Genomic DNA, 26,873 nt, shown 5'->3' on the forward strand with positions numbered 1-26,873 from the left:
TCTGAATAGCATAGATATTTTAACAATATTTATTCCTCCAATCCATAAGCATGGAATGTTTTCCCATTTCTTTGTGTCTTCCTCAATATCTTTCAGAAGTATCCTGCAGTTTTTAAAGTGCAGATGCTTTACCTCTTTGGTTAGGTTTACTCCTAGGTATTTTATGGGTTTTGGTGCCACTGTCAATGGGATTGATTCCTTAATTTTCTCTTTCTTCTGTCTCATTGTTTGCATATGGAAATGCAATGGATTTCGTGCACTGATTTTTATATCCTGTCACTTGGCTGAATTCCTGTATGCATTCTAACAATTTTGGAGTGAAGTCTTTTGGGTATTCCACATAAAGGGACAAGTCATCTGTGAAGAGTGAGAGTTTGACTTTTTCTTTGCTAATCTGAATGCCTTTTTTTCTTTTTGTTGTCTGATTGCTGAAGTTAGGATTTCTAGTACTATGCTAAACAACAGTGGTTAGAGTGTACATACCTGTTGTATTCCTGACCTTAGGCAAAAAGCTCTGTTTTTCCCTAATATTCACTGTGGGCTTTTCATATATAGCTTTTATGATATTGATGTCTGTTCCCTCTATCCCTACACTTTGGAGAATTTTAAACCAGAAAGGATGTTGCACTTTGTCAAATGCTTTTTCTGAATCAATTGAGAGGGTCATATGGTTCTTGTCCATATGTCCAATATGATGTATCACATTGACTGATTTGTGAATATTGAACCATCCCTGCAGTCCAGGAATAAGTCCCACATGATCATGCTGAATAATCCTTCTAATGTACTGTTGGATTCTATTGGCTAGTGTCTTTGTGAGAATTTTGGTATCCATGTTCATCAGGGGTATTGTTCAGTAATTCTCCTTTTTGGTGGAGTCTTTGTCTAGTTTTGGGATCAAGGTAATGCTGGCCTCATAAAATGAGTTTGGAAGTTTTCCATTTCTATATTTTAGCTTCAGAAGAATAGGTATTATTTCTTCTTTAAATGTTTGGTAAAATTCCCCTGAGAAGCCATCCGGCCCTGATGTCTTGTTTGTTGGGAAATATCTGATTATTGTTTCAATTTCCTCACTGGCTATGGGTCTGTTCACATTTTCTATATTTTCTAGTTTCAGTTTTGATAGTTTGTAAGTTTCTAGAAATGCATCCATTTCTTCCAGATTGCCTAATTTGTTGCCATACAGTTGCTCATGATATGCTCTTAAAATTGTTTGTATTTCCTTGGTTTTGGTCATGATCTCTCCTCTTTCATTCATGATTTTATTAATTTGAGTCCTGTCTCTTTTCTTTTTTGATAAGTCTGGTTCGGGGCTTATTTTTTCAAAGAACCAGCTTCTAATTTCATTGATCTTTTCTACTGTTCATGTGGTTTCTATTTCATTAATTTCTGCTATATCATTATTATTTCTCTTCTCATGCTTGGTTTAGGTTTTACTTGCTGTTCTTTCTCCAGTTCCTTAAGATGTAAGGTTAGCTTGTGTATTTGAGACTTTTCGAATTTTTTGAAGGAAGTCTACATACTTCTCTCTTAGGGCCACCTTTGCTGCATCCCAAAGATTTTGAACTGTTGTGTTTTCATTTTCATTTGTTTCCATGATTTTTTTTTCTTATTCTTTAATTTCTTGGTTAGGCCATTCATTCTTTAGTAGGATACTCTTTGGCCTTCATGTATTTGAGTTCTTTCCAAATTTCCTCTTGTTTTGAGTTCCAGTTTTAAAGAAGTATGGTCCAAAAACATGCAGGAAATGAACCTAATCTTTTGGTACCTGTTGAGACCTGAATTGTGAACAGTATATGATCTATTCTGGAGACTGTTTCAGGTGCACTTAAGAAGAATGTCTATTCTTTTGCTTTAGGATGGAATGCTCTATAGCTATATGTGAAATCTATCTGGTCCAGTGCGTCATTCAAAACCCTTATTTCCTTGTTGATCATCTGCTTAGATGATCTGTCCATTGCTGTGAGTGGGGTGTTCAAGTTCTTTTCTATTATGGTATTATCATCAATGCATTTCTTTAATTTCATTATTAATTAGTTTATATAATTGGCTGCTCCCATTTTAGATACTTATAATTGTTAGATCTTCTTGTTGGATGAACCCTTAAAGAATGACATAGTGTCCCTCTTCATCCCTTACTGCAGTCTTTGGTTTAAAATCTAATTCGTCTGATATAAGGATTGTTACACCAGCTTTCTTTTGAGGTCCATTAGTAGGATAAATTATTCTCCACCCCCTCACTTGCAATCTGGAGGTGTCTTTGGGTCTAAAGTGAGTCTCTTGCAGACAGCATATGGATGGGTCTTGCTTTTTTATGCAGTCTGATACCCTGTGTCCTTTGATTGGAGTACTTAGCCCATTTACATTTATAGTACTTATTGAAAGATATGAATTTAGTGCCATTGTATTAACCGTAAAGTCCCTTTTCTGTAAATTGTCTACGTTTCTTTCTGGTCTATGTTACTTCTGGGCTCTTTCTTAGTTTACAGGATCCCCTTTAATATGTTTTGCAGGGCTAGTTTAGTGATCACAAATTCTTTTAGTTTTTGTTTGTTCTGGAAGCTCTTTATTTCTCTTTCCATTCTGAATGAAAGAATGCTCTATAAACTACTCTTGGCTGTGTGCTTTCCTCATTAAGTGCACTGAATATATCATGCCAGCCCTTTCTGACCTGCCAGGTCTCTCTGGATAAGTCTGCTGCCAGCCTAATGTTCCTACCCTTGTAGGTTAAAGAGTCCTTGTCTAGAACTCCTTTCAGCATTTTCTCTTTATCTCTGAAATTTGTAAGCTTCACTATTATACGTGAGGGTGTTCTTCCACGTTTATTGACTTTGAAGGGGGTTCTACCTCCTGGACGTGAATCCTTGTTTCCTTCCTCAGATTAGGTAACTTCTCAGGTATGACTTGCTCAAATATACCTTCTCCCCACCCTTTCTTCTTCTTCTGGGACCCCAATAATTGTACTATTGTTTTTACTTTATGGTATCACTGATTTCTCAAAGCCTCTCTACATTGTCCATTAGTCATTTTTCTCTTTTCCTCAGCTTCCTTCCTTTCCATCATTTTGTCTTCTATGTCACTGACTCTCTCTTCTGCATCATTTACCCTGTTAGAGTATCCATTTTAGACCACATCTTAGTTAAAGCATTTTTAATTTTGGCGTGATCAAATTTTATTTCTGCACTAAGAGATTCTCTAGTGCCCTTTATGTTTTCAATCCCAGCTAGTAACTTTATAATCACTGGAATCGATAATGCAGGAATTCTCCTAAATTCCAGCTCTGAAATTTTACTTATGTTCATATCAATTCTGTGGCAGAGAGTATTACCTCTGGCTCTGTTGTTTGTTGTAAATTCTTCCTTCTAGTTTTTTTTCCCAGAGAAGAATGGATGAACAAGAAGACAAAATAAAAAATATCAACCACGACTCAAGGAAATACATATTAGACAAATCCAAAGAGTTTAGAAACCAAAAAATAAAAAGAAAAGAAAAAAAAAGTGTGTGTGTGGCGGAGGGTAGAATATAATCTTACAGGCAAACAGGGTGATCCACTTGGTCCTGGGTATATTTTGGTCTATTTGTTAGAAGACACTAAATCCCAAAATTTTAAAGAAAGCAAATCTTATATATACACATATTATATATATATATATATATATATATATATATATATAAAACATATATATATATAAAAAATATACAAAAATAAAATTGAATACAGTGAGAGGAAGCAAAAAATGAAGAATATATCTATAAAATATATATGTAAAAATGAAAATTAAAAGACTTAAAAACAAAGAGTTGATAAAATAAACTAGATAAGAAGGAAAAAAATTTAAAAAGAAAAAAAAATTTACTGAAAAATCAAAGACTTGTGAAAAAACCCTCTAATTCTATACACCATTTTCCCTTAACACAGGAGTTTTTCAGTTCTGAGTTAGGTGTGTGGGTTTTATTTTTTCTGATCATTGGGCTCCTGCTCAGGGATTGTTTACCTAATCATGAACACACCTGTGCCACTCCTTCTGAGGAAAGGAGCCAGATCTCGCAGCAGCTGTCCCTTGCTGGGCCCCTACTTGGAGAGCAATCACCAGATCCTGCAGGGGTTCACAGTTTATGGCAATACCTAGCTGAGAGCCGACTCTTAGGCCTACTGATTTTAGCTGGCTTCCCTGATCTAATGCTTGGGAACTCTGCCACATTCAGGGACGCCTGTTCTTCCTGTGACCCTGAGGATCTGAGGCCACACTGTCCCACCTAGAGTTCTCCCTAGCTTCACCACCTGAGCACCTTTCAGGCAGGGACATCCCTCATAAAAGCAGACATCTAAAAGTTCTGGGATTTTGCACTCTGGGATATATCACTTTCTGATAGGGAGCTTATGGAGTCTCCTTTGTGGTTTATCTTCCAATATATCCCCTCAGATTCATGAGGTTTCTTTTTGTAGAACTGCAGCATTTTTTTGCCTAGAATTGAGGTTAAATTCACAGGTGTGCAGAATGATTTGACAAGTATCTAGCTGAATTCAAGGGACCAGATGAAATGAGGGTCCCCTAGTTTTCTTCCATCATCCCTCCCTCTGCCCCCATCTTATTTTGTCCTCTCTCAAAGTTCTTTGGGACTCCATGAAAAAGAATGGCCAAAGGGAAGTTAGGGTAGCCTGGAGTCTTTCTATCTCATATGGTTGGTCATTATGGGCTATAAAAGCTACAACCCTCAAAGCCCAGGCATCTGAGTGGTTAGGCCTCCAAGATTAGGAATAAAAGTGGAGAACCATCACAATTCTCTGCAAGTAGCAGTATTTTGGCATTGGATCAAAATACCAGAAATATTTTAAGTAATAGGGACAATGATAAATAAAATAGGAAGTGAGATAAGAGGTAATTGCCTGAGAAAACAAGGCCTTTCTTCTCATTTTTACAACTCTCTGGAATGACCCACAAAAGAAAGTGCATGCAAATAATATTTTAAGTTCCAGGATGTGCTTTTGCTTTTCCAAGAAGGAGTGCCCACAGATAAATCTAAGAGGGAGGTCATTAAATTGAATGGGAGATATTTAGAATAGGCGGCTTCACCCCATGTAAAGCAACTGTAAGCCTTTCTTTGTGTTTTAAAACTTTTTAGATAAATAGTCAGATTCAATTAAGCTCTGCAACTTCAAGAGATGGTTCTTCTAAGGAGAGAGGCAGGAAGGACTACAGACATGGGATTCCTGATCTGCTAACAGACCTGTGGGAGGGCAGAGAGAATTAGGCTATTGTGCTTCAATCAGCAGCATCACTCCATGTCACAGTAAATTTAACCATGGAGCTTTAGAATTAGGATGTAGACAAATGATTGAAATAGTACTTGAGAAAGTGGCCAACACATTTAGTATGAAAGAATTAAGGGCTTAGGTGCAAAGAATACTACAGAAAAATATTTTAAAACAGACTTAAGTTTTGAAAAAAGATTGACAAGAGGAGACAGTAAAAGTTGCCATAGCTAATCCCATAGTGTTCAGAGCATAGGTCATGGAGCCAAACTGCCTGGATCTGCATGCAGGCTCCACCCCTTATTTACCAAGTGATCCTGGGCAAGTTACTTCCCCTCTCTGTCCCTCAACTTCCTAATTTGATATATGGGAAAATGATAAAACTGTCTACCTCACAATGGCTTTCGAAAGTATTTGATAGATTAATACATGTAAAGTGCTTTCAAATGGCCTGATAGTTGGTAAAAGTATTCAACATTTAACTTTTACTAAAATGCAGAACTACCCCCAAGGAATAACTAATATTTACTTAACATTTACTATGTTAGACAACTTATACAAAGTAATTTATGTGAATCATCTTGACTCTTCGCAATCACCCTATAAGGAATCATTAGCTCGTTATCTGACTGGTAATAAAAGTGAGGCACAGAGAAGTTAAGGAAATTGCCCAAGGTCACACAGCAAGGAAGTGGTATTTTTCAAGATTCAAATCCAGCGAGTCTGGCTTTAAATACAGCACACTTCAACCCTGAGTAACTGTCTGTCTGACATAGAAAACAGTGGACACAAGCAATGCATTTACTATCTATTTCAGTGGGTTTAGACTACTCAACAACAGGGGCTGTAGTGCATTCATCACTGTCTCCCAGTACCTAGCAGGGTACTTTGTGCATATTTGATTTGATCACTAGCTAACTAGCTGCCTTTACTTTGTTAATGGCAGGTGCTTAGTTCCATGACTCACAACGGTCTGCTAAAATCCCTCGACTGAACTCACTGCCATCTCTTATGGAGTAGTCCTCCAAACACTGCTATTGTCCCATCACCCCTTTAGAGTGTCCCCTGCCCCAATGAAAGGATAGTCACCACTGGTCACCTTGTTCATTTGCTCTCCCTTATGCCCATCCTCTGTCTTGTGCTTCCACTCCATGGTCACTGATACAAGGAGGATCACATTGAACTTAACTGAAAATAATACCAGAGGACAGAAGAGCAACGAAAAGGGGAGGCAGGCCAGGAATGAGTTCCTTTGAGCCCTTTTGTCTTTCTTGCTCTAAGGACTGCCTCACCATGTTTCTTTTATGGTATTCAAGTCTCAGAAGTCTCCCACTACAGAATGGGGAATAGTTTTACAAAAAAGCAGGCCAGGGGCACCTGGGTGGCACAGTTGTGAAGCGTCTGCCTTTGGCTCAAGTCATGATTCCAGGGTCCTGGGACTGAGCACTGCATCCAGCTCCCTGCTCAGCGGGAAGCCTGCTTCTCCCTCTCACACTCCCCTTGCTTGTGTTCCCTCTCTCGCTGTTGTCTCTCTCTGTTAAATAAATAAATAAATAGAATCTTTAAAAAAAGAAAAAAGAAAAGAAAAAAGGCCATTGAGAAGTCAGAAAAAATATATAAGGACTAACATAATAAGAGAGTTATTATTAATTCAAATAAGGCTTCACTTTGGAGCCCTCAGTATATCAAACAGCCATGTAATATTCATCTCCTAAAGAAAAAAAAAAACCTCCACAGAACTAATAGAATTGAAGGTGTTGCCTACATGTAATTGTCCTCTTTCAGCACATTGTGATACACTGCAGCTTAGGTGTGTTTGGAAAGTGGATTCAAGTTTGGTTTTATCTAGTCTTAACTAAAGTAACCTTTGCAGTCAGGATAAATGTCTTAAAAAATACTAAAAGATCTTATTAATAAAATATTAATAATAAAAAATCTTATTAATAAAATTAATTTATTAATATTTCAGCACAAATGAATAAGAAAATGGCAATTCTAACATTCCTATTCCTCGAAACATATTCTAGAAGCAAAAACAAAGACAAGGTAAGTAGACTGAAAAAGAGTCACTAAAAATTTTGGAAATATGTAAATGCCTACTTAAAATTCCAGTTTCCTGGGATGGCTGAGTGGCAGCATCAATTAAAGCATCCAACTCCTGGTTTTGGTTCAGGTTGTGATCTCAGGGTCATGAGATGGATCCCCGTGTCAATCTCCATTCTCAAAATGAAGTCTGCTTGAGATTCTCCCTTCTTCTCCCACTGCCCCTCCCATGAATTCTGTTCTAAGTGAATATGGTAGCTTGAGATATTGGGTAATATCAATGTAATTCATACTCCTAAATTTAAAGAAATAGAAACTATCATGCAATTGGATAATTTAGAAAATAGGTCTCAGTTACACAATTTCCCACTAATTGTCCAAGAGCTGTCTATTATCTTAACATATTTTGGTCATGTTAAGTTTGGGTGGGCCTCTACATTCTGAGAGTCTAGAAAAACCTGTACTTTTGTAACTTACACATTAACATTCTTGAACTACTATATATATGGCAGATTTGGACATTTTTACATCAACTTGCAAAAAATATTTAAACTAGTAAGCATTTTGATTCTTCCTAACTGCCAGGAGATAGGTTTTGACAACTTAACCTAGTAAATGTTTGATTATTTGAAAGTTTTGCTGCAACCATTCTGAAACTATATTCTTTTGAATATACTGGGTCCCCTGAGGAATGCCTCTGGAACAGGGGTCCTGGCAGCACCCCTCTCTAGTTCTCTAGCCCTTGCATTTGCATCTACATTATATATTAAGTTTCTACCTAATAATTTGCTTGGAAATAGGGTTTCATTGCTAAGAAATATTTAGACTTCATCAGTTCATGTGTTCAAATATATTAAACTTTCACCATATTAACATTTTAAAGTTATATTCAACTTATTCAATAATTCATTTATTCAATAAATACTAAAACTACTGCTTATTATAGCTCTGTTATTATTTAAGAACCTAGTAAAACTGAAAAACGAAGAGTAGTTTTAGTAATAAAGATAAAATTTAGTAATAAATTTTATTTAGTAATAAAGATAAAATTCTCATGTCTTCTATCTGTGTACTTGAGATAAGGTAGATGCAAGGTCTGCTGGTTACAGCAAATCTTTAGCTTTCATAAATAGCTACTGGTTTTTAATCTAGTCAATACGTATTAATAGTGAGGACAAGAACAGTGTTAAAATGTTTTACAAAATCTTGGGACTATCTCTAATGGTTTGGAAATGAAATATAATTTAAAGTTTTAAAATATCTATTCATTCTCTGGGAAAGGAAACCCTCTAATAATCTTTAGGGTCTAGTACTTAGACCCTGGTAGACCCTGGTATGATTCAACTCATTCAGCTTTCACGATCCTAGTGAGTTAAGCTACACATGTAACTAAATTTTAAAATATATTATCTTTCAAAATTATAATCAACAATTCCACAGAAATATACAGTAAGCTTACCTATTTGATACCAGTGAGTTTGATGACTTACTTTGTATATATACCTGTTTCAAGATATTCACATCTTACCTTCATTATACTAATATTTCAGTTACTGATTTTCTTTAGATACAGCTTGATACTTACACTAATTTGCATGCTCTTTTTATGTTCAACACAAACTTAGGAACTACATGCCAATGAAGACCTGTAATCCCTAACATGTGGTCATGTAGCACATATTTAGAAGTAACACTTATTACATTGATTTTACTCTATATTCTCCAATATTTCCTGCCAAATATGTACATGTCATTTACTATATTATTAGCTACCAGTAGGGTTATGTGTAGCTTTATATGTTTTACATCACTTTCTCTGTTAAAGATTACCTTTTCAGATGTTTGAAGGAAGAAATCAGATCATTTGGATAGCAAGCTGAGACCAAACAAGCCTGAAAACCTCTCACTCTTAATATTTCTGTGTAAGAATTAAAAAAAATTGTTTAAGCACAAAGTCTCAAAATATAAAGAAAAGGTAATCCATGGAGTGCTTCATTCTTTAGAAATCTCTTTGATAAGGGAGGGGGCATATCTTTTGTACACTCTGTAAAGAGACTTAAACTCTAAGAAGCCCTCCTCCCTCAGACCATGGGGCCAGAACCAAAGGGGTTTTGGAACTTCCAAACTTCACAGCAAACGATAATCTTATATTGGAACAAAAGGCAAAGATGACTCAGAAAGTAATTAGATTTGTGCATCTAAGCAAATGGTATTAAGGAAAAAGAAAAGAAGAAAAGAAGACAAAGCCCAGGAAAAGGATGCTAATGTTTCCACACAGAGACAAGGCCATGACAAAATGAAAACAAAACCTCCTTAATTAGCAAATTATAGCATAGGGGCTGATAAACCTCTGCACATTGTGGCTGACCACCCACTTGTTGCTCCTCCCCTCTCATCATCTCCACAAATGAGAATACCTGTAATGTTTATCTCTAAAGCAAATGATAGAAGGAGGAAAGGTTTCTAAATACATTGAACATAAGAGGCTATGCTAAACCACCACTCTATGAAAACAGAATGACTGGTGTTTTGTCAACATTCCTGCTGATGCCACAACCAACAGGTTGCGACAAGTACAAAAAGCAAAGGATCCTGGCACCCAGACTTGGTAAACCCAGAGGCTGATGATCTGTACTGTTAATCAGGTACTTTTCTTTTCCAACATGTATTTGCTTTTGGAATATTTCCCTGTCCACATGAGATGGACAGGGGAAAGAAAAGACATGAAATTTCCCGGCCTGTACTCCTCTAAAATGTCACCTCACAGCATGTCCCCAGTACCAAGCCAAGAAATGGCTTACTCAGGCTCTTAGCCAACTGGCATGAACCCGAAGATTACTTGACCTCCTGGAGGGCGATCTTTTTCCCACACAACAAACCTCACAATTTACCTTGCAACAGTCCCAATATTAATACCATATTACTTCTGTGATATAGAACAGGGATCAGAAAACTTTCTGTAAAGTGCTGGATGTTAAAGTTTAGGATCTGTGGGCCATTCGATCTCTGTTGTAACTCCTCAGTTCTGCCTTTATAGGAAGAAAGCAGCTACAGACAATACATAAACAAATGGATGTTACTCTGTTCAATAAAACTTTATTTACAAACACAGGTGGCTGGCAGTACTTAGCTCAAGGGCCAGAGTTTGCTGATCCTTGATATAGGAAAAGAAACTCAGAAGATTAAGGTTTCTCCTGTTACATAGATAGATAATCCATGGAATACAGCTGAGTCTAATTTTCATATGTATATTTAATTATAGTCCAAATCTACTCATGCAATTCATTCATTTCTCTATTCATTAAAAAAGAAAAAAAAAAAAACTGTTCTTATCAATTATGTTCCAGGTACTGTCCCAGAAAAGTAGATCTGCTTTCAAAAATGACAAATAAAATAATACATAAAAACTAGTGAACAAGCCAGGCAAGGAAGGTCTTTACCACATAGAGTGCAACATTTGGGAGAATATATTTTGCAAATATTTACTGAGGTTCTACTGAGTGTCATGCATTCTTCCAGGAGTAAGGTATACTACAGGGAACAAGACAGACAATGACCTCTTACGGCATTTACATTCTCAATAGATGGAAAAAGAATAAATAATGTGACAAACAATAAGCAATAAAAGGTCACATGGTGGTAAGGGCCACAAAAAAATAATACAGTATTATATGACAAAATGTCAGTTAGTAGAATGCAGGAAGGTGGAAGGTAACAGTACTCAAAAAAGACTTCCTGGAAAAATGACTTCCAAGCAAAGACCTGAATAAAAAGAAAAAGCCATCCACGCCAAGCTCTGGAAGAAGAATTTTCCTAGATAATTAAACAGCACATAAAGCCCCTGAGACAGAAATAAGCTGGTCTGGTGGGGAAATAACAAGAAGGCTAATGTCATTTGAGTAATTGGAATAAGGGAAAGGGGATAAATGATGTATCCAGAGAGGAGTCAGGGCAGGGGGCAGATCACCTAGGGCCTCATGGTAAGGAATGCGGATTTTTGTCTCACATAATGAAAAACTGTAGGAAAATTTTAAGGAAAAGAATGATACATTCTTAGTTTAGATTACATTGAACGAATAATTACATGTGAGACAAGTGCTACTGAAAAAGGGCTTAATGTGAAATGGCACAGTCAGGGGTAAAGAAGAGCTGCAATCATCCATGTAAAGGGCCTGCTTGCCCTGGTCCTAACAACCTGAGATCTGCCAGTTGTAGATTGTTTGGGGAGAGGCTTGCTCCTTCCTACAGAGAAATCCAAAAGGTTGTTATAGCTCCAACTGCCCAAGTTCTAGGGCCCAGAAAGGTTACTCTGCCTTCTTGGATCTTTTGATTCTAAAATGTAGCAAGCAAAAAAAAAAAAAAAACCTAACTATTCGTTGAAAAGCTAATAAGAGGTATTAACTAAAGAGTTCCAATTTGGCTTGAAAACCGAGGGTTAATCTCAAATGAACTTGGTAGGGACATTTCTACAACTGGATTTAAAAGGTAATTACTCTTTTAACCTTTCTTGGCAACTGCCGTTCTTTTCTACCTCTATGTATAGATCAAACATGCATTCTATGGTCAAACATGCATATTTTCTTCAAGTTCAGTGACAAGTTTTTAAAAACATACTTATCGATTGCCTGCTCTTTTCACACATTCAGGAAGCCTCTTCTCCCCAATATGTAAAAATAAAACATAGAACATCCTCTCTGCTTTATTTTGCAGGGTCACCAGCCACCAAAACAATGCACTGGTGGGAAATTATTTCCAGTTACTTAAATCCACATATGCACATACTATATGTAAATATGTGTCATTATTGCATGCAGTAACTTGTTACCTACTGGTCTAGAAGTACAAAATTATTTTTCCTCCCAAAGGCACATCTAGCTGACACTCAAGTAACTTAGCATGAAGGATTCAAGCAAATTTTAGCATCTAAAAGCAGTTACAAGGTCTCTTAATTTTCATTATTTCATTCTAGTACCACACAGTTGAGCACTTGATGTCTTTTATTTTCTTTATGATGATGATAACAGAGACATTGTTCAAACGCTCAATAAACATTTCAGGTATATATGGATAAAGAAACATTCCTTACACTCAAGGGGACTCATAGTGTAAGTAGAAAAACAGGATTCAAAACAACGAAAATGACAACAACCACATAACATGGAAGTGCAGTACGAACATAATACATGCAGCCTATTATGATAACACCAGAGAGCTCAGCCTGGGAGGGGAAGTGGAATGCATGTATATTTCCTAGAGAAACTGGCAACAAAGCTGACTCTTAAAGAATAAGTAAGTGGACAAGATAGAGTGAATCCAGAACTTCTTGAGATCCTAGATCACTGGCTAAGTACAATCTAGATAATTTTAACAACCACCTACTGTAGACGCAACATCGTTTTGATTAATATCAGGACAAAAGTAATTACAGGATGTAGTACTTTGCTTAAATGATAACTTATAATCTATTTAGGGAGGTAAATTATATATCCAAAACGAACTGTTAATAGTACATGGTAAATTAGAGACTGTAACATGTAGACAATGCATCTATTTGTTCATTCAACAGGTATTTATTGTCTGTCTGCTATGACTATACACTGCTTAAGGCCCTGGGCATATGGCAGCAAACAAACACACAAGGTCACTGGTCTCATGGAGGTCACATTCTAGTGGATATTTGTATGGGTTAATATCTGTAATACATGAGTTTTATAAAGATCATCATAATTCTCTGAAACAAAGAATATAAGTAGAGGTTGTTGTTAGTAAAAAAAAAAAAAAAAATGCTGTCAATAGAAACATTTACCCAAGTATTTCAGTAAAACTTTTTCATACTTTAAAATAGTCTGGATGGCAATTCAGAACACATTTTCTACAAATAATCATCAACTCATCAATTTTAGTTAGTGTAAAATATTTACAGTAGACAGACCTTTGTTGTCTGTTACAAGGCATGTTTTTGACTAAATTTATTTATACTTTCAACAACAACGAAAAGACATCATTTGCCAAAGACAAAAGGCTTTCTAAGCATTGCCCCAAATTCTAGAATTTATATGTCTTAAATCTGAGTATTTAAATATACATATCTGTGAATTTCTTCTACACAGGAGAAAGAAAATAATTCAAGAAGCATGGGATCTAAAGTAACATCAACCACTAGATATCTCTCTGCTACAGAAAGACAGAAAGGAATCACAAGAAGGTGGCAAAGACACAAAAGCCATTTGTACTTATTGTCTTCTTAATATCTGGTCCCTCTCAGGTATTTGGTATACTTAACTAACATTCTGAAAAGAGCTATATGATTGAAGAAAGTCAAATGTAGACATATAGCCCAGGTGTTCTACCCAATAAAGGATTTTTGAGCATATTATTTAAAACTTCTTCCCCATCTGATAAGCGAGAATAATACTATCAACCTAACTCACAATTTGTGTTCATTGACAGGTTACTATGCAAAGCTGATTTCCTTGAAAGAAATCTATCATATCAAGAGACAGGTGCCATAATAAGTCCCAACACTTACAGTGGCCAACACATCATTTGCCCCCTTGCATATTTTACTTCTCATTTTGTTTAGTTGCAAGATCAGAAAAGTTGAGAAATGAGATTCAAGAGTGTAAGTCTCGTAAAGTGACTTTTAGTGAAGTCTGTGTCTTACGAAAAATATTTGTAAGAGAATCCAGTTTACCAAATTTCATGGAATGTATCAGATTAACATAAACTATCATCTATCAGCAACTAGCATTGATAACACACATCCTGCACCAAAAACTTTCCTGAGAGTGATGCCATGAGCTGCATAATAATCACCATGCTTTGATTAATTATTTTGCTGAATAGATGAATTAACTGCATTTATACCAATAACCTCAGATTCTGCAGTGCATCGCTTTTTATGCTAACACAACTATTTAGAATTAAAATAGAAATTAGTACAATTTGCAGGACTAAGCAACCAAATAGTTACAGTAAAAAGATTTCCATTTGAATTATCAAAATAAATACATCACAAGAAATTTAGAACCTAAAGTAAGAAAAAAAAAAAAAACCCTCTAATTAAGGGAAACTTGAGAGAGCTTTTTAACAAGTTCTTTGCTGAAAGAATTTATTTGGTTTCTTGATCCTCCTACCAATCGCATTAACAATAACAAAAGATATGCAAATTTAAACAGACAATAGTCAAGCCAAACTGCTCTGACTCATACCAACAGGGACACTTTCTGCATATAATCAGCTAGATTCACGTTAGCAAGAGTCAATGTAACCAAAGAACATTTCATAGTTATGCTTGGCTATAATCTGAAAACTATGCCATAATCATTGATCAAGAACAATGTAAACAAAAATCAAATTTATGTCATACAATAAATCAACATGCGAACATGTGCATGACATAAGCCCAATAGAATCATACCCTATTGCTGCTGAATAATTGCATAGCAATAAAAAAATATGCATTACTATGCTTGAATCACCATTTTGACTATATGTTTTAAGTAAACGAAATATTACATTTTTGGTAGACCAGTTCATTCAGGACAATTTAGGACTAAAGTTCCCTCCCCAGCCCCTTCAAAGAATCCAGACTAATTTATAACGATTGAATTCTCATTTAAGCTGTATGGATGGTATACTGACAATAGTAAAAAACTGTTCAACCAAATTAATTTATTTACTATAAAAATAAATTTTGCCAAAGAAAAAACTGCTGCTATAATTATGCCTGCAATTTAAACTATAATTATCAAAAGACTTCAGAATTATGTTTGCTTCCTATTCTTCTGTCCCTATTGGTCTTTTTCACCTGTGTCTATAATAGAAAGATTAACTACAATTTCAGGTTTAGAAACTGACTCTACCGAGTTTCAGTTAATTTGTCAAATAAAGTATCAGTGATCTTAGTTCAGTCCCTAGCGGACAAAAGTAGAATAACTGTTACTTGGCATGATTCAGCAGGCAAAGCTCAAAGTAAGTGTGACAACACAGGGGAAAACATAAAAGCATTTGTCCTCTCTTTATCTTCTCCAAGGGTTTGCTCTGTTAACAGACTTACTTAAAGGAGAGTGGACTGGCTATGTTCCTACCTTTATGCACGAAATGAATTTTTAGCAAAGATAAGTGGGAGAAAATAATTTTCAAAAACTGACATTGCCGCCCTTCCACTGACATAGTTGAAGACACTTGTTATCTGCTGTTTACCTGTTACTCAATTAAACAGAGAGCAAAGAGAGAAGGAACTGCACAAAGTGTGCTCATATTTTAACAGACATATTTTCAACAGAAACTTTTAAATGCTTTATTGAGAAAAACTGAATAAAGTGTTCATTTTGATTTTTATAAATGGGGATCAACTGCATACTCAACATTAGTATTCATCTGGATACTTAGACTCCCACATGACACTGCTAGTAACTACAATGTCCTGAAAAAGGAGGTATTTCAGGAAGATGGCAAAGCCCATGTGGTGCTCAGCTCAAATCTGCAGGTGCACACCTAGCAACAGTGACCACCAGCTCAATCTCCCCTTTCACACCCAGCAAACAACTTCTTCCTAAAAAGTTCACATTAAAATTTACCTTCCAGATTTTTTTTCCTCAAAGATGCTAAAAGTATATGACAGAAATCTGTCCTTTACTACTCTGCTACTTGCTAAAATTAAGTTGCTTTTTATATATATATACACAATTTCTCCAGTCACATATCATATTTCACATATACTCCCATTTCATATTAACTTTACTAGAGGGTGAAGAAAAAAATGTATTTGGTGATGACTTCTCACCCTAGCTGCAGAAAATTTCCTGGTATAAAATCCATCTGATTCTAAACTAGTACTGCCATTATTTTCTTTTTTCACTGACTATCTCAAGACATTTTCTTTTTTTTTTTTTTTAACGTTGGGCTTTGACAGAAAAATCAAGCTCAATTTCAAATAAAAGGAAACCAAAAATGTGCCATTGCTAGCACATAATAGGTTGCCACCATAACTTCAGAGGCTTGCACAAGCCTGAAAACGTTGGCTCACCCATAAAGTTACAGGGAGAGAACAGGCTTGGATTTGCAAACACTGCCCCCCAGGAGCAAAAGGTAAACACACAAATGCCCCCCTAAGGAACTCGAAAGTTCGCAGAGATGCAAGAACGGAAAAGGCTCTGCAATTAGAAACTGAAAGCAATCACTTACTTTTTGTAGCCACTGAGTATAATTTTCCATCACATGCTCCAGATGTTGAAGTTTCTGGGAAGAGAAATCTGGTTCCACGTGTGGAGCATCTCTCTGCAGAGCGTTTGTGTTGTACTGGTCTGTCGCACTCTCACGACAGTTCCCGTCGTGTTCTGGAAGAATGAAAGTGTAGGCACACTGCCCATGCTGAATCCGGTTATATCTTCTCCCACCGTTGTCTGGACCTCGGCGCTGGTTGCTGCACCCTATGTGAGTCAGAATGGCAGCGAGGAAAGCAAAGGAAAGGAAAACTGTCATTGTACTGCCAGCACTCTCTTTCCGTGCCTCTCGCAAAACCTGTTCCTTTCTTCTGACCTTTAAACTAGTTTTTATTTTAGGTAAAACTGCTTGTTTGTTTGACTTTTTCCCCCTCAAAGAAAGCTTTTGAAGAAGAATCACAGAAAACTAGCCATTTGTTAGCTTTGCTCTAAAATGTTATTTTTTTTTTATTTCATTGTAATGGTAGTTTCCTTAGTTAAAACTTGAGATATTTATTGCATAGTAGCTGAGATTTATTGTTTCCTCTCTGTGTAACCATCCAGCGTGGAGCCTGCCTGAATCAGCTGCGTGTACATATTCTAGACCCTTTCCCCTACCCTATCTGCAGCAGATCTGCTATTTTCTCCCAGACCTCAGTGAGTTTTATTAAGGTTGCACATCCAAGCCAAGCTGGAAGCAGGCAGCCTTTCACAAGATGACTTGACAGGAATGCATGAGTGTGCCCCTATGCTAAGGATTGCTGAAGGCTTGGAGCAGCGGATCGGATCGTCTTACAAATTGGCTAGATGCGCATGACCTCGATCATGTATGGCCCTCCCGCCCCTTCTGCAGACAATTGCCTCCAGCCTTCAGCAGATTCAGGGCAAATCAATAAATAGAGCAGTCCACCTTAATACACTTTCGCTGTGCATGCTGACCTACTAAAACCTAGCAAACTAGCAGTATGTTTTTAAAGTTACTATTTAATTGGGGAACTCTAAAAAGAAATTGGCATGGTGTCCAGTAAAATAATTTTTGTTAGTGAAGGATAAAACTGTATAAACATTAATTTTAAAAAATCATTCTCGACTCTGGAAAAAAGATATTAAAAACCATTTCTAGAGATGGTGTTCTCTCATTGTATTCACTTAGACTTTAAGGAGTTGGAGAAAATTTTCAGGGAGGGTAAAATTAGCAAAAAAAAAAAAATTCGTAACTTGTCACTCAAAGGTATATAGACAGCATGTGTATATTGAGCAGAATAAGCTGAGTACTTCCTGAGATACGGATTTTAAATAAAACTGTGTCCTGATCAGAATATAGCTCTGTGTGCTCTATGTACATAAATTGAGCAACTTCCTTACAAAAACAGTATGGTTACAATTTAAGACAGTGGCCAGAGAATTATTAATTCCTGTGGTACATCCTAATCTTAGATTTCACAAGGACCTCTTTGGTGTTGCTATGGCTATCTTTAACCGTGGTAAGGAAGTTCCCCATAACGTCTCCTGTGGCTGCACCAGAAAACTCTTTGAGAATAAACATACATAAGGTGTGTCAATGGGCCAGGAAAGGGCTGTATGGGCTAAATCTCTGCTTCTATTAAGTAAGAAATAATAATTATCCAAAGATAATTTTCCACATGTAGAGTGTAAACATTTGCACAAAAGGATCAGCAAAACATAAAGAATAGATGATAATTATAGAATTAAGGTTATGGCGCTAAGTTCTTTACTAAGTGCGTGCAGAAAACATGAATTACGAGCAGAGGCTTTCATCAAGAACTGGGAGGGATTTTCAGGAATGGAGCTTCTCAACTGTAGTCATGATATAAAAACAGAAACCACAGATGTTGACTCTTGTGTTCTCAGGGTACAGGTCAATGGGTAAAGGGCAATAAGGTTAGAGATTGGTGTGTAGGGAAACGTTAGAGAAGAGGGCAAAACAAATTCCAGAAAAAAATGTGATCTTGAGAGATAAAAAATTGTTCCAAAATTAATCAGTCTTTTCCATATCAAACAACAAATTTCTGATCTGAGAGAAATGGAAGCAAAGAATACCAAACATAGCAATAAAGTCCTTGAACTGCCTCTGCAGCTTCCTTCTGTTGTCTGACTTGTCACTCGTGAGGAATAAAAACAATGGCATTTATTAAGGGCTTAATACTTTCCAGGTCTGTGCACATACTACTTGCACACGATCTCATTTAATTATCCTAATGAACCCAAAACATGGATATTATGTTTAATCCCATTTTATTGACGGGAAAACTGAGTCACAGAATGCCAAAGTGGTCACAACCCACATAGCTAGCTAGGGATGGTGCCAATGTGTAAACTCTGGCCAACTGATTCTAAGCCTGTCCTTGTAAGCTCCGAGCCATCCAAAAGGCTTCCAAAAGGGCTCCAGCTGCACTGATCACAGTTGTAAAGCAGACTAAGTGATGGTACTGAGAAGTAAAACAACTGATTAAAAAGCGAGGTCATACCACCAAAGTGATTTAATCTTTCCCCTGTACGGAAGAAACCAACAAGAGTGGCAGGTAACCCATGCAATAGAGTTTTTCAGGGCCCATAAGGATGAAGTAAACTGGCAAGGCACAGATTGTCTAAGAACATTTTCCAACAATGCTTGCTTTGAAAATTATTCCTGGAAAGAAGAGAGTCCAAAACCAACACCTTAAGTGATTTGTTAAAAACTAAATATAGCTGAAAATCAGCAGAAGACACAACACAACAGTGAGTAGAGAGGTTTCTATTAAAGTGTTTCTGTGTTTTATAACAACCAAGATTTAAAAATCTGTTCCTCCATGGGATGTGGGTATGTGTGAATCTACATGTGCTTGTTCATATAAACTTTTCCAATCTGAACAAATGAAATGAAGGAATTCACAATTTCCTGAGGGAAAAGTAGACAACCAAGAAAGGACAGCTGAAATGCAAGTACAAAAAAGGGAGAGGGGGCAGAGAGACAGTAAAAGAAACTGATTTCTTTCTTTTCCAGAAAAACAAAGAAACAAAAACCATGACACTGAAAGTATTAATGTCATTCTGGGAAAAAAAAAAAGATGTCTTAAGATGAATTTTAAGTAGCTGGAAAACAGAGGGGCATGTACAATGAACTCATATGTTTTAGGACTTCAGTTGAGAAGACACTGGGTGCATTTGAGGCTCCTCGTGATATGCTAAAGATTGTAAGCTTCCAAGGACCTGAACCTAACCAAAGGCATTAATGGTGGGTCATTGTTCCTGACTATTCAGAAATGGTGCAGTTTAGGAGACTTCAGAGTTTAGGAAGGAATTTGAAAAACAGGCTATATTTAAAAAAGAAAAAAATCCCTCTGTCACACCTCCAAAACGGGAAAAAAAAAATTCTAAAGAATTAAATAATTGTATTCACTTGAATACTGACTGAGGCAACTTGATCTTGAAAGCTCTGTATCTGTGTGTGTGTGTGTGTATGTGTGTGTGTGTTTCCTCCATTACTAGAGCTCTGAAATAGGGAGGTTTATGCTTTAAGTGTCTGATCTCTTATCTACAATAGTCCTAGTAAACATTAGCCTCATCCAGAAATTTCCAGTGAGACAGGGAACACCATTTATATGGGAACCTGAGGCCCTAAATCTCTCCTAACAGCTAGTCTTTGTTACTTCCTTTGTGAAGCTTTCTTAATTTCTCCAGGCCCAATAAGTGACTCTCTCTGATGTGTTTCAATAACCTTCTTTTCATATCTCCATAATGGTACTTCTCACACTGCTTTTCTAATTATTTCTTTTTTGGTCCATCTCCCCCTCTAGCTGCGAGCTCATAAAGTAATCTGCTCTTTCATCACTGATTTCCCAGCACTTACTATGCATTTTGGTTGAAGGAATGAGAGAATAAATGAATGAGTGAATGAGCTAATTCAATTACTTAGTATCTGACCATTATATAACTGGCCACATCTGTTGCATTTTGGCAGGTGAGTCTGCCTAAAATTGGGGTGAAACAAAATTTATTCTAAAGAATGGGTTAGATATAAGAACATGCTACAATAATAATGCATAACATTTTCTAACCCATAACAAATTAATTTCCTCATTTAACATTGACAGCACCCCCATAATTGCGTATTATTATTTCAGATGAGAAAAATTGTAGCACATAGAGGTAAATTACCCAAGATCTATGATCCCTTACGTAGCAGAGCAGGAATTTGATCCTCAATCCGTCTAAATATGGGGCCCACATTCATATCCCTCCAAGCTATAATGCCTTCAGCAATGTCTCAGTACAGGGAAATAGGAAGAAAGCATTTCTTAAATTGAGGGGACAGGAACAACATGGCATCTATAACTAAGATGGATCTTCTTCTCCTCTTAACCATGGCCTTCATGGATTCATGTTATGATCTTCTAAAACAGAGCTAATGTTAAGGAAAGATGCACCAGTATGGTTTTCCCATCCACTAACAAACATCCAATCTGATTGTTCAGGTTATACTTAGGATGAATTCTCTATGTTTAGTCCTTTGCTATATTGCCTGTTATACATACTGCTATGTATGTATATACATAGTTTATTTCTCAAAAACACCATCAAGTACTCCTCTAGTATTCATACAGACCTCAATGATGGCAAAAGGGGCGAGAAAGCATTCTCCTCCCTTGTATACTGAACACAATGTCATTCAGCACGTATTATGTTAGATATATTCTTGAAACACATTCTGTATTCTAAAGACATCATATTTGATGGCTCTGCTCTGGCAGTTTCAGGGTTCAAGAATACCAGGAGGGCTATGGTAGTGGCAGCTATGTCTAAAAGGAAGCACTTGGCTGTAATCCCTGGAGGCAGAGCCAAGACCCCTTCACTCAACTATGTAGGCATCAAAGGTATCCACAACAGATGGAAATACCACAGGGCGCTAAAACAGAAAAACAAGAAGATGAAGGAAATCACCTGGTGACTGACGGCACTTCGTGAGTACATGGGAAATATCCATTGGTAACTCTCAAATGAACTGGAAAGACTACAAAGAGGTAGAGACACCGCAGTGGGTGGGGTGAGGAAGACACTGCAGTGGGTTGAGAAATATATGTAGGTAAAGAACATAAGTAAATAGCCCCCTGCCTTCTGACGAGAGAAATTTCTGGTAATCGGTGGATGTCTTGCTATCTAAGACAGTTTTTAAAATGGTAGCTATGTATAAGTTGGAAAGGGCTCAGACAGAATTACCTTGTTCCACATAACAAAAGTAGAGAAGGGACTCAAGGGAAGATCTGGGAATAGAGATGAGCTAGAGAGGTTTGGAGATGAGTCAGAAGAGAAAGGAAACTTGTGGCTGTGTGGCTATGAGAAACTCAGGAAGATATAGCAAGTACAGAGGTCTGCAGTGAAATGGTGTTTCCTGTGAGATAAAATCCCTCTTTTTTCAGCAAAACACATGCTTTTGGGCAAGTGACCTCTTCAGTATGAATGAGAAGAATCATTCTTGCTCCATACATGGAGCTAACATCTGAGTTAGACTGTTAACGTGAACACAAGTAATTTATTTCAATTTGGTCTTTCACACTAGATTGGAGCCTCCCCAGAGCTGGGACTGCATTTGTCTTATTGATCATTTTACCCCCTTTTTCTGGCACATAGGGAGCAACTGATAAATATTTGTGATGCAGCTGACTGTCTAACTCATTCACTTTGATTCCTGATTATGAGATCTGAAGACATAGAAGTATCCCCCTCCCCTATAGGTTCTCTTGCCTAGTTTCCAAGACCTCACTTTCTGGAGAGTCGCATAGGAGATCAGGACCCATATACTACAAAGCAAATCCCAGAAATTGCAGTGGAATAGTACCCAATAGTCCTAGTCACCCAGTGGGAAGGCTGAAGAACCATTCAAGAAACATTATAGAAATACCTTCCAGGGTGAGGTTACTTGTTAATTCTACAACAGAGATAACTTCTACAAGTAGCCAAGTAATAGAAGAAAACAAACAGCTGGAAACTGTAACAAGTAAAAATACAGATGCCAACATTCCCCTCATACCAGAATGGAGAAAGATTTCCAGTGGAGACCCAGTGAGATGAGATTTTATTATGGGAAAAAGCATATAAACCGCTTTGCATTTATTAACTGTCTTCTTTCTTCTCTTTTTCCCCATAGAAGTCTTGATTCCTACATGAGAGAAAAATGCAAAGTTCTCTCTGTCTCAGCTTTTACAACTTCAGGAAGAACATGTATTTTACATATCTTCTCAGAAACTCAGAACATGATTGGAAAGGAATGGCGAGAATCAATATGTGATGACTCAAGTACCCAATGGCACATGGATGGTGACTAATCCTCGTAGCCAAAGCTGATAAATGACCTCCACTGAGCAGTGACTAGAAGATACAGGGCTTTCTGTGATTATTTTTGTGATTAGAGAGTTGTGACAACCTCTGCTTATCAGAGGTTAGATGAACTGCTCAGTAGTAGTTAAGGTGGGGGGCAAATTGCTTTCTCTTTGTTTTTTGCTTATTTCTTGTTTATACTATTAAACAAAATTGAATTACATTGAGTAAGATATTTAATTCTTCTAAGATTAGTTTCCTTACCCCTAAAACGAGGATGATAATACAGTCTCAGTGTATGATACTGAGGATGATAATACAGTATACAGGGGGTTGTGAAGATTAAATATAATAATGGGTATAAGATACTGAACACTATATCTAAAGCATATCAGGTACTTCAAATGTTAATTCTTATTTCTAAATTTGAGCTCTTCCCTTGTGCTCAAAAATGATCCTACTTTTAAACCTATTTTGTTGAATTTTATGACTATATTGACCTAACTCCATTCCCTATCATTTCATCCTCTCACTTATTTAAAATTACTTCTGAACCTCTTAAAAATCACTTTTAAGTGACTAATATGGAACAGTGACGACATTCACAATGTCAGTTCACATAAACAGTTCTGGTTTCCTTGAAGTCAGGGACAAATGCTTCCTGCCTCATGACTGCATCCTCAGCACTTGGAATAGTGAGTGCCTGACACATAAAACATGTTCAATAAATATTTGTTGAATGAATGAAAGAAGTTGGAAATAATTTAGAAAGAATATACTATTCCACAGAGACATCTAGTAGGGCAGACAAATATATAAACCAGTCATACTCAGTAGTGTGATATGAATTTTATTCCCTAGGAATCATGGGAGAAATGTGGATGCCATTTAAGGCTTCATCACTATAACTTGTTATCAGACTCATTTCTGGCCAATTCAACTAGATAACCTTATTTTCAAGAGCTTCTTTTATGACTCGACTTGTGGCATATATCACCCTATTCTGTTTCCTAGGATGAGGAAATAAAGTGGCAAGTGTTTGCCTCTGATAAAATGAAAAAGAACTGAAACACTCTACTATTAATCTTATAAGAAATATATAGCTTGGCACAACTTATACATTAGCAAAGGGAATCTTATTTTATCTAGTTTTTCTCCAGTACTAAATTTGCTTCCACTTAGGCTCTAATCAGATTAAGAATTTGGCAATTCAATTAGAAAATAAATTCCAGTGGTATAAAAAGTTGTGAAAATATATGGTTTAACCAGGCTCTTAGTTCATAAGTTGATGGGCAAAAACTGGTATTTTTCAATGTTAACCTTAAATGAAGTACCCATTAAATCTGAAAACTTTTTTTTTTCTTTGAACTTGTACTTTCATTGAACTTCTTCTTCATCCTCCTCTTGTGGTTAGTACAAATCTTTAAAAGGGAGAATTGTGGCAAATAAAGAAAGGCTAGAAGATCAGAATTAAATGACTAAAAAAAATCAGGAAAGACTGTCATAACCATTTCATTCTCTGTAGTTAAAATTCCTTTTTCTTATGATATATGTAGATGGGTCATGTTTAATTCCAGAGGCATAAAACAGCCTGTATATTTTGTAAAATGTTTCCCGAATTTATATTATGTTCACCCTCAGTGTATGTATCAAAACTGCATACATGCCCCTTGTACTGTTGTTTACCTACTAGTTTCCTTAATTCAAATGTAAACTTTCTTTGTATCTTGGATTTGCCTTAAGTAAGAGTATCAGGAAAACCAATCACAATCGCAGGCGCTTTTTCCTAATGTATATTACAATGAACACAGAATGCTAAAAAGACTATCCGGCCACAAACCACCCATTACGTATTTCATGTCCTCAGTGGAATGTGTACCACACTTTGGGAAACATAACGTAGTGCTATCTACAGTAGGGTACTCTCTCTTTGCAAAATGAATGAAAAACAATACCTCCTGTCCACGTATCTGTGGAAAAGACTGTGATAAGCTGCTGAGTCTGCACTGGATTGCTCCCATTCTGCAGTCAAATCAGAAAAAGAAAAAAAGCTTTTGAAACAGAGTCTCCCATACACATGCTGCCAGAGAACACATGAAGAACTTCCCTCCCTCTCAACCTGGAAGTCACAGTGCAGGATCAGCAGCAGCCCTGCTTGTAATGCTGTCTTCTAACAGAAATGCCCCACTGAAGGCCTGAAATTGAGACTAATGATTGACTAGGAATTTCAACAGCTCTTCTCTTGAGTCTGGCAAGGGAAAAAATGGTGAGGTTATTTAGTGTCTGAAGAGTAACTCTTCACTCCTTTTTCGTCTTGTTTTTGGATGAGTGCTGGGGAAACAGTAAACAAATTTCTCCTCAAGAGTTACATTCCCCCTTGAAGAATTTACATTCCTTCCTGACATCCCTCAAAGAGCCATAAAAACACATCAGTTCAAAAGTGGGAAAGGAGAGTTAATATTTAAAGGAGCAGTTAAGAATAAATTACTCTCAGTTTAATAATAGCTAACATTTGAGTACCTACGATATGTCCAAGAATGTGCTAATCATTGTACCTGCATTATCTGTTCTGTTAGAATCACAATAACTCAATATGCAGGAACTTTTATTACCATCATTTTACAGAGGAAATAAACTTAGAAACTTCAATCAGAACTCAATCCCAGGACTTTCTGATTCCAGAGGTGAAACTTTTAACAATTACATATATAGAAACCCTCTGTAAATCCCTTGAAAGGACTTGCTCTTTTGGATTCCCAGAACTAGTTATCTACCTAATTTTTCACATACTTTCCCTATTTATTAAACCAACAAGAAGCATAGAGCCTGATAGCCAATTACACCAAAGGAAAGTTGTAATAGTTGAAAATGAGAGCCATCAATAGAAGTTAATAATTATATTTAACAGTATGTCAATCATTTTATATACATTATCAAATTTAAACAAGCATATCAAACCCATTTCACAGATGAACAATCTAAAGCTTTAGAAAATAAGAAACTTGACCCAGGTTGAACAGAAGTGGCATTTTAACCAGGCCATCTCATTTTAGGACCCAATCATCACACTAACAAAATTGTCTAAAACAGAGGTGCCTGAGTGGCTCAGTGTGTTAAACCTCTGCCTTCGGCTCAGGTCATGGTCTCAGGGTCCTGTGATCAAGCCCCACATCAGGCTCTCTGCTCCCCCTCTCTCTATCTGCCTCTCTGCCTGCTTCTGATCTTTCTCTCTGTCAAGTATAAATACAATCTTTTTAAAAAATTGTCTAAAATAAGTGGCAAAAAAAAAAAAAACCAACAAACAACAAAACCAAAACATTTACAAGGTATTTATATGGAGGAGGTTAGCCAGTTGTATTTTCATCTTCACTGAGTAAAAAAGACAAGATTAATCCCTTGTCCTTAAAGTTGTATCCCAGGCTGGCAGCATCAGCATCACCAGGTATATTGTTCATAAAATACAATCCCAGGTTCCACCCGAACTATTGAATCAGAAACCTGAGTATGGGAGTCAGCTTATTTTTTACAAGTCTCACAAATATTCTGATGCTCATCCTTTTGAGAACCACTTGTTTGATTCATTAATTCCTTACCCTAACAGAACCTTAGGATCACTAGTGGATTTTACATAAATAAGATGCTGGGCTTGTCTCTAGAGATTCTAATTCAGTTATCTCTGATGCAGCATAGACAAGGATTGTTAAAAAAAAAAAAAAAGGTCACAGGTGGTATTAATGTACAGCCATGGTTAAAAAACAATGGCTTAACTGAGAGAGTTAACCCAAGAAGAAATGCTGTGAAAAGAGCTAGACTGGGTCTAGACAAAGAAATAAGTAGTAAACTTACTTAGACAAACCTAAAAACATTTCTGGAGAGTCTTTAATTCTAGGATTATAAAACAATGACCTCGGTGCTATAAAGTGTTATATGTTTAATTTCTGGAGCATTTAAGGACACAAAATGACAGCAGATTAAATAAACTAGACCCAAGAGGTTAAGTATATCCATGGTTCATATTGTTTGCTATTGTTGAAGTAATTTATCTCATAAATTTC

General features: G+C 36.6%; 1 protein-coding gene and 1 long non-coding RNA gene across 3 annotated transcripts in view; one reads left to right on the forward strand and one right to left on the reverse strand.

The window, feature by feature from the left end:
• Positions 1-17,150, reverse strand: part of ANGPT1 (angiopoietin 1) — a 246,668-nt gene extending 229,518 nt beyond the window's left edge. For both annotated transcript variants that reach the window (XM_004771316.3, XM_004771315.3), the window contains exon 1: positions 16,487-17,150. In XM_004771316.3, the coding sequence (XP_004771373.1) occupies positions 16,487-16,783 (297 nt within the window). In that variant the 5' untranslated portion in view covers positions 16,784-17,150. The remainder of the gene's footprint in view (positions 1-16,486) is intronic.
• On the forward strand, positions 16,614-24,148 carry LOC106003668. Its single transcript, XR_001176299.2, has 3 exons — positions 16,614-16,735; positions 21,255-21,464; positions 22,649-24,148. It is a non-coding gene; the product is annotated as an uncharacterized LOC106003668 (long non-coding RNA).
• Positions 24,149-26,873: the final 2,725 nt, after the last annotated feature.

The sequence above is a fragment of the Mustela putorius genome, unplaced genomic scaffold, assembly GCF_011764305.1.
Source record: "Mustela putorius furo isolate JIRA1106 unplaced genomic scaffold, ASM1176430v1.1 tig00000228_pilon_pilon_pilon, whole genome shotgun sequence".
Lineage (NCBI taxonomy): Eukaryota > Metazoa > Chordata > Mammalia > Carnivora > Mustelidae > Mustela > Mustela putorius.